Raw genomic sequence first — 16,051 nt, 5'->3', positions numbered from 1 at the left:
CAAACATGAAGCTAAGACATCAGAGGCAATCATTCACCCGTAGAATCCAACAAAAACACATGGATTGTGAAAAGAGAAATGAAAATAATAGTTTAGAATGAGTAGTCCTCTGTCTCTCTAAAACTATCATTTAATTATTCACTTACTTTTTTACATTGTATTTTAATTTGGTTACCTTGTGTTCTTCGTTGTGTATATCTGTTTTTATGTCTGGTCTTTGTCCCTTTATTACATTCTTTGATTTCCGCTCACGTCTTGGTTCCCTTGATTACCCTTTAATTGGATGCATCCTCTTTTATTTGAAAAAAGAATATTTACATAAAAAAGTGCATATTTTATAGCTCACATATTTTTTGATGATGCCTTCGATAAGCCTTCAAACAAAGCAGACGTCAAACCAGATGTAAATGACTTTGTCAAAGGACTTATTAAAATGATGCAGACAGCTTTGAGGTAGGTATAAAGAACATTATTCAAAATGCATTATAAATTGTTATGAATTCATTTATTCGTAACTAACCCCCGTGCAGGTCCGGGTGTTAAAAGAATAGGCCTGCAGCAGCGCTAAGCTTGTTGTATAAGGCGACTAAATAGTGCTCAGAAACCTAGCCGGGGGCTAGGCGCTCTGCCCACAGAGCAACTGGGATGTGTGCCCCAGGTGGTGGAATGGGGTACCCCTGGCGTGTTACATGCTGGGGTTGTCAGGCTATAATACGGAAAACCTGACTGCAAACCATAGTGGTGCACCGTGTGGGGAAAGAAGCCACGTTCCTCGCACGTTAAAGAACCCTGCTGTGGTATTCGATAGGAGTAGGAACCTTTGGGCTCCGCCACAGGAGGCTAAATTGCCCGACCTTACCCATCTCCCCCTTTTTCCAGTGGTAATCAAAATTTGTCGACCCTATTATCCTTGTGACCCATCCGTTCTTTTTTTCATTTCATGTTCATTTTATCATCCATTTCATGTTCATTGCCTGAATATAGCTGAAATATTGCTGCTCGGACGTTAAACCCCAACCAACAAACAACAAAAATAGGTATTGTAACCTAGAAGGTAAATAATAACAACTAGTTAAATCAATAAGAAATTTCGATCTACAAAACGAGACAAGTTACGGTCAGTGATATTTCACATTTACCGAATTGATAACCTTTGGGATGCAGCTGGCAGACATGTTTTCTCTCTAGGGGACTTCATATTGCAAGTGGTTTATTTTTTTTGTGTGCTGTTTTGTATTTTTCTGTTGTCTGTATGTTGTATACATATCGTCTTGGATTCTTGTTTTCACGATTTGGCCTTGCATTTGGATGTCCCTTATTTGACTTGTTGTCCCGTGCAGGTCCGGGTGTTATAAGAATAGGCCTGCAGCAGAGCTAAGCATGTCGTATAAGGCGACTAAATAGTGCTCAGAAACCTAGCCGGGGCTAGGCGCTCTGCCCACAGAGCAACTGGGATGTGTGCCCCAGGTGGTGGAATGGGGTACCCCTGGCGTGTTACATGCTTGGGTTGTCAGGCTATAATACGGAAAACCTGACCGCAAACCATAGTGGTGCACCGTGTTAGAAAGAAGCCACGTTCCTCGCACGTTAAAGAACCCTGCTGTGGTATTCGATAGGAGTAGGAACCTTTGCGCTCCGCCACAGGAGGCTAAATTGCCCGACCTTACCCATCCCCCTTTTTCCAGTGGCAGTCAAAATTGGTTGACCCTATTATTCTTGTGACCCATCCTTTTTTTTTCATTTCATGTTCATTGTCTGAATATAGCTGAAATATTGCTGTTCGGACGTTAAACCCCAACAAACAAACAAACATTTGACTTGTTGTCTTGATGAATTATATTGTATTTCCAACAATGGGAACAGATGTGCAGTGATCTTTTCCAATAGTTACGAACGAAGGAATGATTCAGAACTAAAATGGGATTTTCATATATCAAACGTATTATCGTTGTAGTTCCGTTATTGGATACAAATATAAAACTACTTCAACACGACATCATCGGACGCTATCTACACCATATGGGGGGCGAATAGAATGGACTCTTCCAGAAGGAACCAAGCTAGTAGCACATCTGAAAGACAAAACAAAAATCAGAGCAAGGAAAAGATGGAGTCAGGTATCAACAATTAACATAAAGGGGACATATAAGATATTTCTTCGTTTTTATACTATGCTTAATAACAAGGAGATAAATGTACGAGACAATGACATTGAATTTTGTAGATCGCATATCTTTTCAATATAAAGATTCATTTTATAAAAGCGGAAACATTAAAGGAGGCATGTGCAGTTTCTTTTGTAAAATATAGTTTTGTCATACCGTCTATTATGTACGCTGCGTTAAGTTTAAAATATACAAAACATGATCATTTTATAAATCACAATTCTCAATAACTTCATATGCCAATGAAAAGGTAACATCGATGACCAAACTGACAATTGTACGATGAATACGTAAAACAAAAGCCGACATGTTACATGTAACAACGCTATTTATAGTAGAGATGATGGCAAGTACAACAATTTACTTGGCGACGCGACCCGTGCAGGCCCGGGTGTTAAAAGAATAGGCGTGCAGCAGCGCTAAGCTTGTCGTAAAAGGCGACTAAATAGTGCTCAGAACCCTAGCCGGGGGATAGGGCGCTCTGCCCACAGAGCAACTGGGATGTGTGCCCTAGGTGGTTGAATGGGGTACCCCTGGCGTCTTAAATGCTGGGGTTGTCAGGCTATAATACGGAAAACCTGACTGCAAACCGTAGTGGTGCGCCGTGTGGGGAAAGATGCCACGTTCCTCGCACGTTAAAGAACCCTACTGTGGTATTCTCCCGGAGTAGGAGCTATAGGACTTCGCCACAGGAGGCTAAATTGCCCGACCCTACCCACCTCTCCCTATTTCCAGTGGCAATCAAAATCTGTCGACCCCATTGTCCTTGTGTCCCATCCATTTTTCATTTCAACATCATTTCAAGTTCATTTTATCATCAATTTCATGTTCATCGTCTGAATATAGCTGAAATATTGCTGCTCGGACGTTAAACCCCAACAAACAAGCAAACAAAACTTGGCGAAGCAATAGAGGACATAGAGGTTGCCTATTTAAAATCCGAAAAGAATATTTCGTTAATAATTCAGAATTCTGCTATTTTTAAATTGGTTCCTCGTCCTGTACATTTCTAATGTTCTTTTGCAACGATCCATTTTCATGGAGTATTATCGTGTTTACGATGTCATAATACTGTCATTTTATGAACAAATTAATTGCCATTGCGCCAAAATATAGACAAACCTATTTGTTTTTGAAATTGTACGTACTTGAAAAGTAAAAGTGGCGCACAGAACGACATTGTTATCACAAATTTAGGAGAGCTGTTCATATTTTGGGATATTCCCCCCCCCCAAACCTTAACGATTTCTAAAGTGCATACTTTATTACGGAGCCCTAAATACTATCATGGGTTTATTGATTTCGATCACTTTAACAATAAGTCATAGAAAAATATATTTAGAGTTTTAGATATCGTGTGCCAACAATGTAAATGTTTTTAAAGTAAAAATAATGTGCGGTACGAATGTTGGGTATTGACGGCAACACAAGGAAATTCTGACCTTTAATCGTCAGTAGTCTGGATTTGAATTTCTACACATCAGCTGATCACCGTTTGACCAATAACATGCAAGAATTTATTATTGAAATTTATAATTAATTCATAAATAAACAAACAGGTCTTGAGAAAGGAATAAATATACAGCGAGAATAACAAGTCATTTTATCATTAAAAATTAACTGTAATTGCAGGTCATGTATATGTACTATCTGCTGGGTTTCTTGAACAAATTTCTCCAGGACACCAGAAGAACACAAATGCAAATAATACTTATATTCTCGCTCTAGACGGGGATGTTGATTTTGAACCAGAGGCTGTTATGCATTTGTTGAGCAGGATGAATAAAGACCCCAGAGTCGGCGCAGCTTGTGGACGTATACATCCAATTGGATCGGGTGGGCATTTACTTCTTTTACAATTGGATTCTAATGAATGCAAATTGTCATTAAACCTTCATTTACCAGCAAGGCTCTACACCAGGTCAACATTTTTTGGGGGTTGTATTTTGGGAAAAGCGCACTTCCTTATATCCTAATTATTATACTTATTTACTGTGCGTATCATTTAACTTTGCATGTGTCGTTAGATGATCGGTTTTAAAAATGTTGATATATGTGCCAATTAAACACATCTAAAGCTATACATACTGGCAACACCAACAATTGCCGCACTACTTTTATTGACCACAGAGCATTTCTATAAACAAATAACCGAAACGATCGCTTTCATACAGATAAAATAATTCAAGAGAAACATATCAAATGTGCTAATAAGAATTGAATGTTTAATTTTTCATTCTGCGTATAAACGCGATGACCACTCGCACATTTTATTTTTCATCATTGAAAATGAGCTCCGATCAACACTGTTTAAAAACGATCAAAATACTTATGACTGGCGAAGTTTGCTTGAATTATACCATGACTCACTGACTTATTCATAGTTGATTTGACAAGGGTACGGAAACCATCTACCAATATGGAAAACTTGATTGTATTCAAATCACAGGAACAAGATTTATTGAAGCTTTTGGTTGGTCTTTGGGCTTCTGTTTGCCTTTTCGGAGACATTATTCATTTGAAACATTGTAGCTTGCGTTTTACGTATTTTCATTATTATCTGCAATAAGTTTTTTTCGTATCCCTTCATTAAGTTGATATCCACTTTGTTTTACTTTAAGGTGTGATGGTTTGGTATCAGAAATTTGAATATGCTATTAGTCATTGGTTGCAGAAAGCAACGGAACACGTGACCGGATGCGTATTATGTAGTCCCGGTTGTTTTAGTATGTTTCGGGCATCCGCTCCTATAGGTGATAATATAATGCGAACATATGCAAAGGAACCATTGGAAGCAAAAGATTATCTACAGTACGACCAAGGTACCGTAATAATTGTTTTTTTTATTTCATCATTAGAAACTCTAACATCTTTTACCACATCAATTATATAATTTTGGATAGTTTTTGATACGTACCGTTCTTTGGTGCCCTTTCAAGATATTCCCTTTGTGTTGAATCACCAGAATCGACCCGAAAACACCGGAATTAATACTTGTCTGCTATATGATTTGACCCCTTAAAGGAATGTTTTGCTTGCCCCAGCGCAAAACACATTTGATGATAGACTTCAATACATTTATGTTTGTCATTGAGCGCTCATTCACAACTTTATCGCCCGGTGCAGGTCTGGGTGTTAAAAGAACAGGCCTGCAGCAGCGCTAAGCTTGTCGTTAAAGGCGACTAAATAGTGCTCAGAACCCTAGCCGGGGGATAGGGCGCTTTGCCCACAGAGCAACTAGGATGTGTGCCCCAGGTGGTTGAATGGGATACCCCTGGCGTGTTACATGCTTGGGTTGTCAGGCTATAATACGGAAAACCTGACCGCAAACCATAGTGGTGCACCGTGTGGTGAAAGATGCCATGTTCCTAGCACGTTAAAGAACCCTACTGTGGTATTCTCCCGGAGTAGGAACCATAGGGCTCCGCCACAGGAGGCTGAATTGCCCGACCCTACCCACCTCTCCCTATTTCCAGTGGCTATCAAAATCTGTCGACCCCATTGTCCTTGTGTCCCATCCCTTTTTCATTTCATCATCATTTCATGTTCATTTTATCATCAATTTCATGTTCATTGTCTGAATATAGCTGAAATATTGCTGCTCGGACGTTAAACCCCAACAAACAAACAAAGAAACACAACTTTTTCAATAAATGACTGTATATAGTCCGTTGTTTTTCTCGATATTGTCAAGAAAGAGTTGTGCTTATGTGAATCTTTGTATACTTTCGCAACAAAAATGTTTATTAAGTTTAGGAGTGACATAAGCCATGTCAGTTAATAATTTGATTGCAAGTGTCTCTAAACCATCTATTCCAAACAGGGCAAATATATACAATATGTTACATCTTTTGAAGGAGAATATACAAGTCAATCATATTTGCTCAGCCAACTCAAATGAAACCTTCTGTTTTACCAATATATTTCTTGACTTGAAAGTCACACCTACTTCCAGGTTGAAAATTATTTTTCGTATTAGATTGAATATCTGTTCATTTATTGTTAAACTTATTAAAATGTTCTCAACCCTGATGTCATTAAGGACAGTAGTTGTGTCTATAGATAGTGATACGCATAGGGATTTAGAAACAAGTGCTACAGATTCATCGGCTCTCGATGGTGACTTATCCTTTTTTCCTGTAGACAATAGACAATACATATTGAGATAAGCATGCAAAAACTTGATATCTTTGACTCACTCTTGAAAATGCTGGTTAAGATTGAAAAAAACCATCAGTATTCACTGAATTTCATTTACAGGCATCGAAAGAAAAATGGTATTAATCATACAAAAATCAAATATATTACAATTTTCAATATTGACGTCTTACTCATCATTTCTTCCAGAATAATTTAGCAAGGTGGTGAATCAATATTGACAGTTTATTGATAAATTTTAACATTTCGGACTGTCTTAATCGAAATTAAAACTTAAAATGATATAAGTCAAGGCTTACATATTTGAACCATCCTACTGCTGACGTTTCGGTGGATGAAAACATTGGCCACTCTGAATATTTCATATTACTGAATACTTTAAATGCTTTCTTAACTTTTATTTCTCCTAGCTTTCTTGACAAATAACAATTTTTTTTAAAATATCCTTTATTAATATGTATTTAGAGTAAGTGTGAATGGTTAGTATGATTTGTACATGCATATGAACAATAAAATTATTATCATCACATAATTACAAATATGGCTTAGCAAAGTAATACTGTTTTTTTTCAATTTCTTATTAATTTCATTGATTTAGGTGAAGATCGTTGGCTTTGTACGCTTCTTTTGAAGGAAGGATATAGAATAGATTATTGTGCAGAAGCAGATGCATTGACTTTTGCCCCAGAAAGATTTTTTGACTTTTTCAAACAAAGAAGACGTTGGTCACCGTCGACAATGGCAAACATTCTCGATCTTTTAATAGACAGTAGAACTGTGATACAAAAGAATGACGACATTTCAAGACTTTTTATTTGGTACCAGATTTATCTGTTCATCTCCTCAATAGTCACCCCTGGGACAATATTTCTTCTGATTGTTGGTGCACTTCTCGTCGGTTTTAACATCAGTCCACTTTTTGCTTTGCTGATTAATTTGGGTCCTGTGACATTATTCATGCTTTCGTGTATATTTGCAAAGGAAAATGTCCAGGTAAGAATTTTAGTATGCATTTATAATAAAAGAGTAATCATCACAACCAGATTTTATCGGAAATTAAAAGAATGCAATCCAGGGATAAAACCTTGACAAAAAAATCAGACTCACAAACTAAGAACATCAACAATCAAAATAACACGTACAAAGAAACAAAAGTAAATGAGCAACTCGGACTCGACTAAAAACTGGGAGCATGGAACAGGTGCACCGGTATGTTAAGCGTCCTCCGAAAAAAAAAATCTGTGGTAAAGAGAAAGGAAAACTACTAGTATGACACAGTGAACAAGTCGGTTCTCACGGTTCAGATGGATTCACCGTAACGCTTTCCGAGTTCATGAGGAGAACCATAAAACGTCTGTAGTGGTAACTTCAATTTTGTAGCAAAAAAAAAAAAAAATTATTCAAGGAGCTTAATTGTGAGAGGTCTAGCGCGGTATATGAAGTCCGCGTAGTTACTGCAAACCCTGGAATAACATGTAAGTTATGATATATACATAGGTGCTGTCATAAACGTCAACATTTGGAAGGAATATAGCAGACGCCTTCAAGTACATTTTACTGATCTCTGACTTGATTATTCTTAATCCCTTGTTAAAAAACTTGAAACTTGTGTTGTCCGAAAAGTCTCTATCTTATGCAGCTATGGCTTTCTCTCATATATTCAAATACGTGTTTCATTAGCTATTATTGTGCATTACTCTTTAGCTCTGTTGGGAAACACGTGAATTCACCGCTGTTTTAAGGTCTATATTTCTCCGACCATTACAGCTGATGTTTGCTGCGATACTGTCCGGGATATACGCTATAGTGATGCTGATTGTAATGATGGGATTAATAAAGACTGCAATAGATGAAAAGTTCTGTTCAACTACTTCTATAGTTTTATGCTTTGTTGCTAGTGTGTTTGTAATATCAGGTGTCCTACATCCACAGGTAAAAAATGCCTTTAATGATAATCTAAAGAACATAACATGTTACCTCATATCAATGGGTGTATATGGTGTAAATCAGCAAATACAATTACTTAAAACATTCGATACGTTTATTCAAAGTCTTGTGGTTTAGATACCATGCATATTGATTCTCCTTTAGTTTTATAAAACTTAATTTGATGTAATTGAATTTCAGAAGTAACATAGTCTTTGATTGTATCAACAATTTCGTTCATCATCTCGTAGACCAAATTTTGTATTGATTGTGACGTCATCAAACTTTTTAAATGATGTTCTCGTTGAATTTTAGTACTTAAATTAAATTACAAGGAATGACTGTTATATTTTTTCGGTGAATGAAAAATGTTATATTTTTATCCGGAACTATTTGAATTGTTGGAGTCGTTTATAATTGCACTCACTACAAATACATATATACAGCTAATGGTTCCATCGCAAAAGCTATAATTGAATTAGTCAAATATCAAGATTTCTGTAATGTCATAAACGTAAACAAATCCTTAATGGTACAATATGTAATGATAAGTTTTTCTTATGAATTTGAAGGAGGCTGGTTGTCTTTTACATGGTCTGTTGTTCTTTATTGCCATTCCCGCCATGTCTATGTTGATGTTCTTGTATTCACTTGGAAACCTGAACAATGTTAATTGGGGAACCAGGGAGAAAAACACCGGAAAGGAAAAGAAAGACCAAACACTCTTACAGAAGCTTACTAATTGTTGGTCAAGGTAATATGTGATTGATTTAATTCGAAATCAAATTCCATCAAAATTCATAAAAAAGACCCAGTTTCATAAAAATCTCAAATTCCACATGACTTCACTAAATATTTAATTTGAATTGAGTAGAATAGTCGATATTTTAGTTAATGTTTAAACTTTTAAAGGTTTTGAATAAGAAATCATTTAAAAAAAAATAAGGATATTGTGTAGAAATGAAAATATACGAAAAGAAAGAAAGAAATTATATGACTTTTGATATTGCTTTAACGACTTATCATCGAATCAAAGTCAATGTATATTACTAGTTGTTCTTTCTGACATTTAGATATTTATCTAAACAGATAGGTTTCTGTCAATGTAACAGTTTGCATGATATTTACCCATGGTATAAATTTTGAATTATTTTTGTTGTGTAGATAAAATTAATGTTTGTAATTTTGATTTTTTTTTCAAAAACATGCTACCAGAGGACATACCGGAGAACACAACTCACAACAGATTACTCATCAACTGGAGCACAAATCGATCCAAACAGATGAATTTGGTACAATAAGTTGCAAGTTTTACGAATTTTTTCCCATCTCATACGGAATGTCAGTTGACCGAGATTTTGGAAGTCAAGGAAAAACTATTTTCTTTCTCTAGATGTGAAAAAAAAACAAACAAACAAAAACAAAACAAAACAAAACAAAATAAAAATAAAAAATAAAAAACAAACAAAAAAACAAAAAAAAACAAAAAAACAAACAAATCACGAATGGAACCGATAATGATACATCAAAAGGATTTAAGTTTAAATTTAAATTAAAATGGTGAAAAAAATCAGAAAGATGAATAAAATATAACAATGATAAATATATATTCTTACATTATAACTTAAATATAATAACGAATATTAATTTGATAAGTATATTAATTACTGTAATGAAATACAACATGCTGAACACATTTGGATACGTATCATTATAGATATTCGTAGCAGCAATAATGGCCGACAACCTATGGAAGAGTAATCAAGGGAATCAAGGTCATAGCGGTAATCAAAAGAATGTAATCCAGGGACAAAGACCAGACATGGAAAACAGACATACACAACTAAAAAACATACAGTAACTAAAATGATACATACAAAGTAACAAAAGTAAATGAGCAACTCGGGCTCCACTAAAAACTGGGAGCATGGACCAGGTGCACCCGTAGGGTAAGCGTCCTCTGCTTTTCTAGAAACACCCGCCGAGTTGCTCATAAAAAGTCAAGTCCAGTAGACAAAAAATATAAAATGAATTCGTCTTCTTGAGTGACATCACTTTATTCAGATAGAAATCATCGTTTTATTCAAACATTTTAGAACATCCTGATATTGAGGATGAGAGACATTGTTCTGAAGCTAAATCAGTTGATGAGCTTAGACGCAAAATATGTAAACTGAACAAAGAATTGGATCAACACGTCCTAAACGTGAGAAGAACACAGCATATTCACGACCTAGAAAATGAACTAGAAGAGAAGGAAAATAAATTGAAAGAAATTCGCAATAAAGGTTAGTCTTGATATAAATCAACTTTATACTACATAATTATCCTAATGGAGTAACTGAAAATTAATTTGACAACCAAAATACCAGTTGATACTAACATCCATATTTAGACCTAATACATTATCATAACCCTTGTCCGTTTTCATACCGAGTTAAATGGCGATGATATATAAATGTGTTCCTCTTTTTCTTGGTATAAATATGGGTCTTGGTATCAAAAAGTATTTTATCTATAGTTGTAGTTGGGATGTTTGTATCGTTTGTTTGTTTGTTTGTTGGGGTTTAACGTCCGAGCAGCAATATTTCAGCTATATTCAGACAATGAACATGAAATGGATGATAAAATGAACATGAAATGAAGAAAAAAAAAAGGATGGGTCACAAGGATAATAGGGTCGACAAATTTCGATTGCCACTGGAAAAAGGGGGGATGGGTAAGGTAGGGCAATTTAGCCTCCTGTGGCGGAGCCCAAAGGTTCCTACTCCTATCGAATACCACAGCAGGGTTCTTTAACGTGCGAGGAACGTGGCATCTTTCCAAACACGGTGCGCCACTATGGTTTGCGGTCAGGTTTTCCGTATTATAGCCTGACAACCCCAGCATGTAACACGCCAGGGGTACCCCATTCCACCACCTGGGGCACACATCCCAGTTGCTTTGTGGGCAGAGCGCCTAGCCCCCGGCTAGGTTTCTGAGCACTATTTAGTCGCCTTATACGACAAGCTTAGCGCTGCTGCAGGCCTATTCTTTTAACACCCGGACCTGCACGGGGCGTTTGTATCGTATTTCCAAATTCTGAGTTATAATGGTACTAAACTATATACATCTGTATCTATTGGGGATTTAATATAAATGCCAACTTTATAGATTTATGCATTTTAAAGCTTGATATGGAATAGGCATTGCCTGCAAATATATTTTTCGACCAGTATTACGTTTCACTGTAATGTCAAATAGCAGAGAACATGGACTATATTTATATTTATTTGAAATAAAATCATCCCTGAAAGTAATAAATTACTATCAAATTATGTGTATGTCTTGAACAAAGGAAAAGATAAATGAAAACTACTAGTATTGACAAATCTTTACGATAAACATCATGACTTTTCATTCAGAATTGTCAAATTTCCTATCATCTGTGGCAAAATCCATTCAGCATCTGTGTGTGGAGTTTTCATTTCACAACACAAACTTGCCATAACTACGCAGACTTTTTGTATCGCGCTAGACTTCTTACAGTTAGGCTTCTGGAACAGGGTTATGTTGCTAGAAGATTGAGGGCATTACTACAGAAGTGTTATAGTCGTCATCATGAACTCGTGGATCGTTACGGTATATCTATCTGCACCATGAAAACTGATTTGTTCAACATGTGTTAACTTTTTATGAGGAACTCGGCGGGTGTTTCTAGAAAACGCTTATCCTACCGGTACACCTGTTCCATACTGCCATTTTTTTTTTAACTTTGTATGTATAAATTGAGTTACTTTATTTTCTTTGTTGTGTTTGCCTGTTTCCATGTCTGGTCTTTGTCCTTGGATTACATTTTTGTGGTTTCCGCTAGAATCTTGGTTCCCTTGATAACTTTGGAACCGCATATTATGCATTTGTCCATTTATCTAAAATTCTTGCATTTTAACATTGTTTGTGACGAAAGTAAAAGGCACGACATTAATTGAAATGTGACGTTCTCACAATGAATTGTAGGTATTCCAATATTCTTTTGCTGTTTGAGATAGTTTTAGACGTTCAAAAATCGTTTAATAATCAATTGGGCACTTATTGTCATTTTACATTTTCTCAGAGACATATCACTTCCGGACGATGAAAGTTTATTCTCATTATTCTGCACCCTACTCCCATTCACGTATATGCTGTCGAAGAGCTTTCCGCTCTCACTGCGGCTTCGCCGCATCTTGAGCTGTAATAGCTTACAATGGTTTCTTTAAACTATTGCTACATGTATATTCAAGACTTTTTTCATGTTAATTTGGTTTCACGTGAAATTCACATGAATTGTTTATGACATCAATATGATTTTCACCTAAATTTCACTCAACACAAGTTATGTGTTCAGTTCGGTCCCATAAAATTCACGCAAAAGTTTGATTCTCGTGAATTTCTTGTGATCTCTTTCACTTGTCAATTCAGGTGAAAATCACGTGCAATTTATTGGATGTCACGTAAAACAAGAGTTTTTTTTTTTTATCGCAACCGGGTTACCATATATAGATTCTCCTTCAGTCCCGTGGGGATTCCAGGATTTCATCACACGAGCATTGGCGAGTGGGTTAAAATCTAAAATTTAACTATCGAGAGTAGAGAAATCCTTTAATCCCATAGAAAAAGGAGGCAAAATCTGTTTCTCCCATGAAATAAAACCATAAAAAATAAATTGAACAACACCCTAAATTCTCCCAACATCTACTACGTCATTCAAGGACCTCCCCTCCAGTCATCAAGTCGTTGCGTCATCGATATCACTACCCGTATGATTAGTTGATACACTACCAACTAATCTTTTAAAATATGAATAACATTCGTAAATCAACAAGTATTTGATTGATCAACAATATGAATAACAACTGTAAACATGATGAACATGGTAAGCGTGATAAGCGTGGGAGTCTTCCCGGCACGTGGCGGGAAATAACAAATTTTTAATCACTCGCTCGTGGTGTGTAACTGAAGCCTATGAATGGGAGAAAGTTATTTAACATAATATCATATTGTATTAACCCTTACCTAACAAGTACAAAAACACCAATTGTATATATTGCAAATTTATATGCTGTACACGCGTTTCAATTTGTAAGCTTCCATAAGCAGCGTTAGAATGAAACGTATAGGAAGATCTAAATCCAAAAGTAATTGTATATAAGAAGTATTAAAAATAAAAGCTATCGAAATCGAAAGCCAGACCCATTCTTTGAGTATTTAAAATGATTTTTTTTAAATATTGTAATAAATTAATAATACAAATAACTGATTTTGTCCGTAGATATTATTTACATCTGAAATGGATCGTTCGTATTCGAGGGATATACATGGTCCTGGAAGTGTAAAAAAAAAATGCCGCTAATTAAATAAACCCTAGATTCAAGTAAAATTGAGATATTTGATAATACGTTAATTGGGTTGCTAGAAAATGTCTTTGCAAGTCACGGGTAGATGAGATTGGTAAAAATGTTTTCTAGCCAATCAACAACCCTGCAATTTGCTATTAAGCGGATGCTTTATCTATTTATACCATGAATCGGATATCACAGAAATGTGATTATTTTGCTTTTGTCCGCGAATTGAATATACATATATTCCAGGAATGCAAATCAACTTTTTAGTAATGTCATGTAGTAACGACAACATTTACAGGCCAATATCTAAATCGGCATACTTTTGTGCTTCAGGTGTATAAGAAGCGCCATATCTACTGATTTTAACGTAAGCAATCAACTTGCATCTTTCATCTGAAAAATAAACTGCATAATATGTTTTAGAAATAAAAATTCTTAGTTATAACCCTTGAACTTTGTAGAAAAACCAAAGAGAACTCATCCATTACTGAATCGATATGATTTAAAATTCAAAACACCAATAGACGAAGAAGAGAAACATTTCTGAGAGGGTTTGATCGACAAGTTTTTGTTTCCGCCAGAAGATAATGAGGAGAAAAAGAAGGCGCTAAAAGATGAACTTTTACAGCTGCGGAACACTGTGTGTATTTTTGTTTTTATGATAAACGCTATCGTTGTGACATTAATATACGCCATGACCGCAGCAGAAGCCTTCAGTGAATCGTTAGTTTTGACCCTTTCCTGCAGCGAAAACAGAGTGATGTCAATTGAGCCCCTGTCATTGTTGTTTACTTTCACGTTTGGATTTGTATTACTTATTCAGTTTGTTTGCATGTTATACCATAGGTTTTCTACCCTTATTTACATCACCAGTCAAACTGAAGGGTTGGTAAGTAAAACAGATATCCAAGAAGCTATCGAAACTCTTTCTGATCCAAACGCTCTAGGTACTTTAAGTAAGACAGATGTGGAAGACAAGACAAATTCGAAAATAGAACACATCGATAACGACTTAAAATCAATTTTACAGCATAACATCCAAGGAGTAAAAGATTTTAATCGCAGTGAAAGAAGTACATTAAAAGTAGGAAAAATTGCGGCACGAAATCCGGATAAGATTACAAAAGCTTTCCTTCCCAGGCGACCACAAAGTGCAATGCCACGTTTAGGGCGAACTAACACTGATATTGTGTAGGTTGTGGGTCTCTGCAAAGTTTAACCTGTACTGATCTGATGTTATAACATTTTGTTTGCAACAATAAAAGAAATTAACATTCAAACAAACTGAAGTAGTCATTTGGATTGGTATGATCTGAAAGTCATTAACGAATATTTTGTTCTGTTTTCAATGAATGTATTTACAACAAATTATGATTTCCTCAATTTTCAATTCCTATTGTGTTGTAGAATACGATTGTTATCACAGACTGTTCGGTTAGTCAATAGTTTTATTAATTGGACATAAAACATTTTATATTTTGATAAATATAACATCGAAATTTCATTTTGTGTTGAAGAATTGACCTGATTCAAAGATAGCAAATGATGATCGTATTTAGGGAAACTAATTGCATTATGCTACAGATGAATGTGATATCATTATATAAAATTTTGTGATTTTACGTCCTAATTTGCCGTAGAAGTGATGTATAGTGTGTCTGAAGGGTGTGTAAAAGCTGTAATTCATAACTCTTTGTATGAATTAAAGATATGTTTTTGTGATCCACTCTGCTGTTTTAATTAACTGTGTAACGGCAATGATTAAAAAGACAAATAGAAGTGTAGTAAGAATAAATATAACTTACACGGTGTAAATGTAAATATAAGTGTTGTTATCCCCTAACAATGAAGAGATATATACACAATAACAGCAGTTTTGATGTCATAACTGTTAAGCAAAATATGTATACAAATTGTGTGAATGTATATAATTGATATCAATGTAATTTTTGAATGACTTTGGTAATAAAGATAAGACTTATATCTACTGACAAAAAAGATTTCGAGTGGCTTCTCTTGATCTTTACCTTGTTTACCTTGTCTCGGGGTCAGACATCTGAGATTGCAGGCCCTAAGACTCTTCTCAAATTTAAGTTTTTAATTACTTTTAAGCATCGATGAAAAGATTAAAATACATGACTAAACTATAACGCAAACACCATAACTCGTTCTGTGTCATCAACTTTCTTTTCATGCCGAAACTGCAAGGAGTTTCTGTACCGCGCTAGACTTCTTAAAATCAGCATGGCAATAAAGGTAATATTTAGATAACAAAAAAAAATTCAAGTGGCTTCTCTTGACCGCACCAGACGTCTTGTATTTAATAAAATTCAACAACTGGCACAAGGCCTTGCTGCTACAAGTTTATAGTCATCATCACAAACTTTTTATGGTCGTCATCAAATCGTGGATGGTAATGGTGTATCCATCTGAATCATC

At 35.5% G+C, this 16,051-nt stretch overlaps 1 protein-coding gene across 1 annotated transcript in view; it reads left to right on the top strand.

Annotated features, from left to right (window-relative positions):
- Nucleotides 1-15,599, top strand: part of LOC148603768 (chitin synthase chs-2-like) — a 37,803-nt gene extending 22,204 nt beyond the window's left edge. The window contains 11 exon segments of the mRNA XM_088551465.1: nucleotides 342-453; nucleotides 1,955-2,117; nucleotides 3,798-3,822; nucleotides 3,825-4,001; nucleotides 4,787-4,987; nucleotides 6,922-7,316; nucleotides 8,091-8,255; nucleotides 8,822-9,003; nucleotides 9,465-9,541; nucleotides 10,346-10,537; nucleotides 14,074-15,599. Coding sequence (XP_088407591.1) covers nucleotides 342-453; nucleotides 1,955-2,117; nucleotides 3,798-3,822; nucleotides 3,825-4,001; nucleotides 4,787-4,987; nucleotides 6,922-7,316; nucleotides 8,091-8,255; nucleotides 8,822-9,003; nucleotides 9,465-9,541; nucleotides 10,346-10,537; nucleotides 14,074-14,807 — 2,423 coding nt within the window. The 3' untranslated portion in view covers nucleotides 14,808-15,599.
- Nucleotides 15,600-16,051: the final 452 nt, after the last annotated feature.

This window comes from Perna viridis, chromosome 11 (genome assembly GCF_037379345.1).
Source record: "Perna viridis isolate PV_CMFRI_1.1 ecotype Kerala chromosome 11, ASM3737934v1, whole genome shotgun sequence".
NCBI classification, from domain to species: domain Eukaryota; kingdom Metazoa; phylum Mollusca; class Bivalvia; order Mytilida; family Mytilidae; genus Perna; species Perna viridis.
The sequence above is the reverse complement of the archived record's forward strand: the minus strand, read 5'-3'. Positions and strand labels throughout refer to the sequence as shown.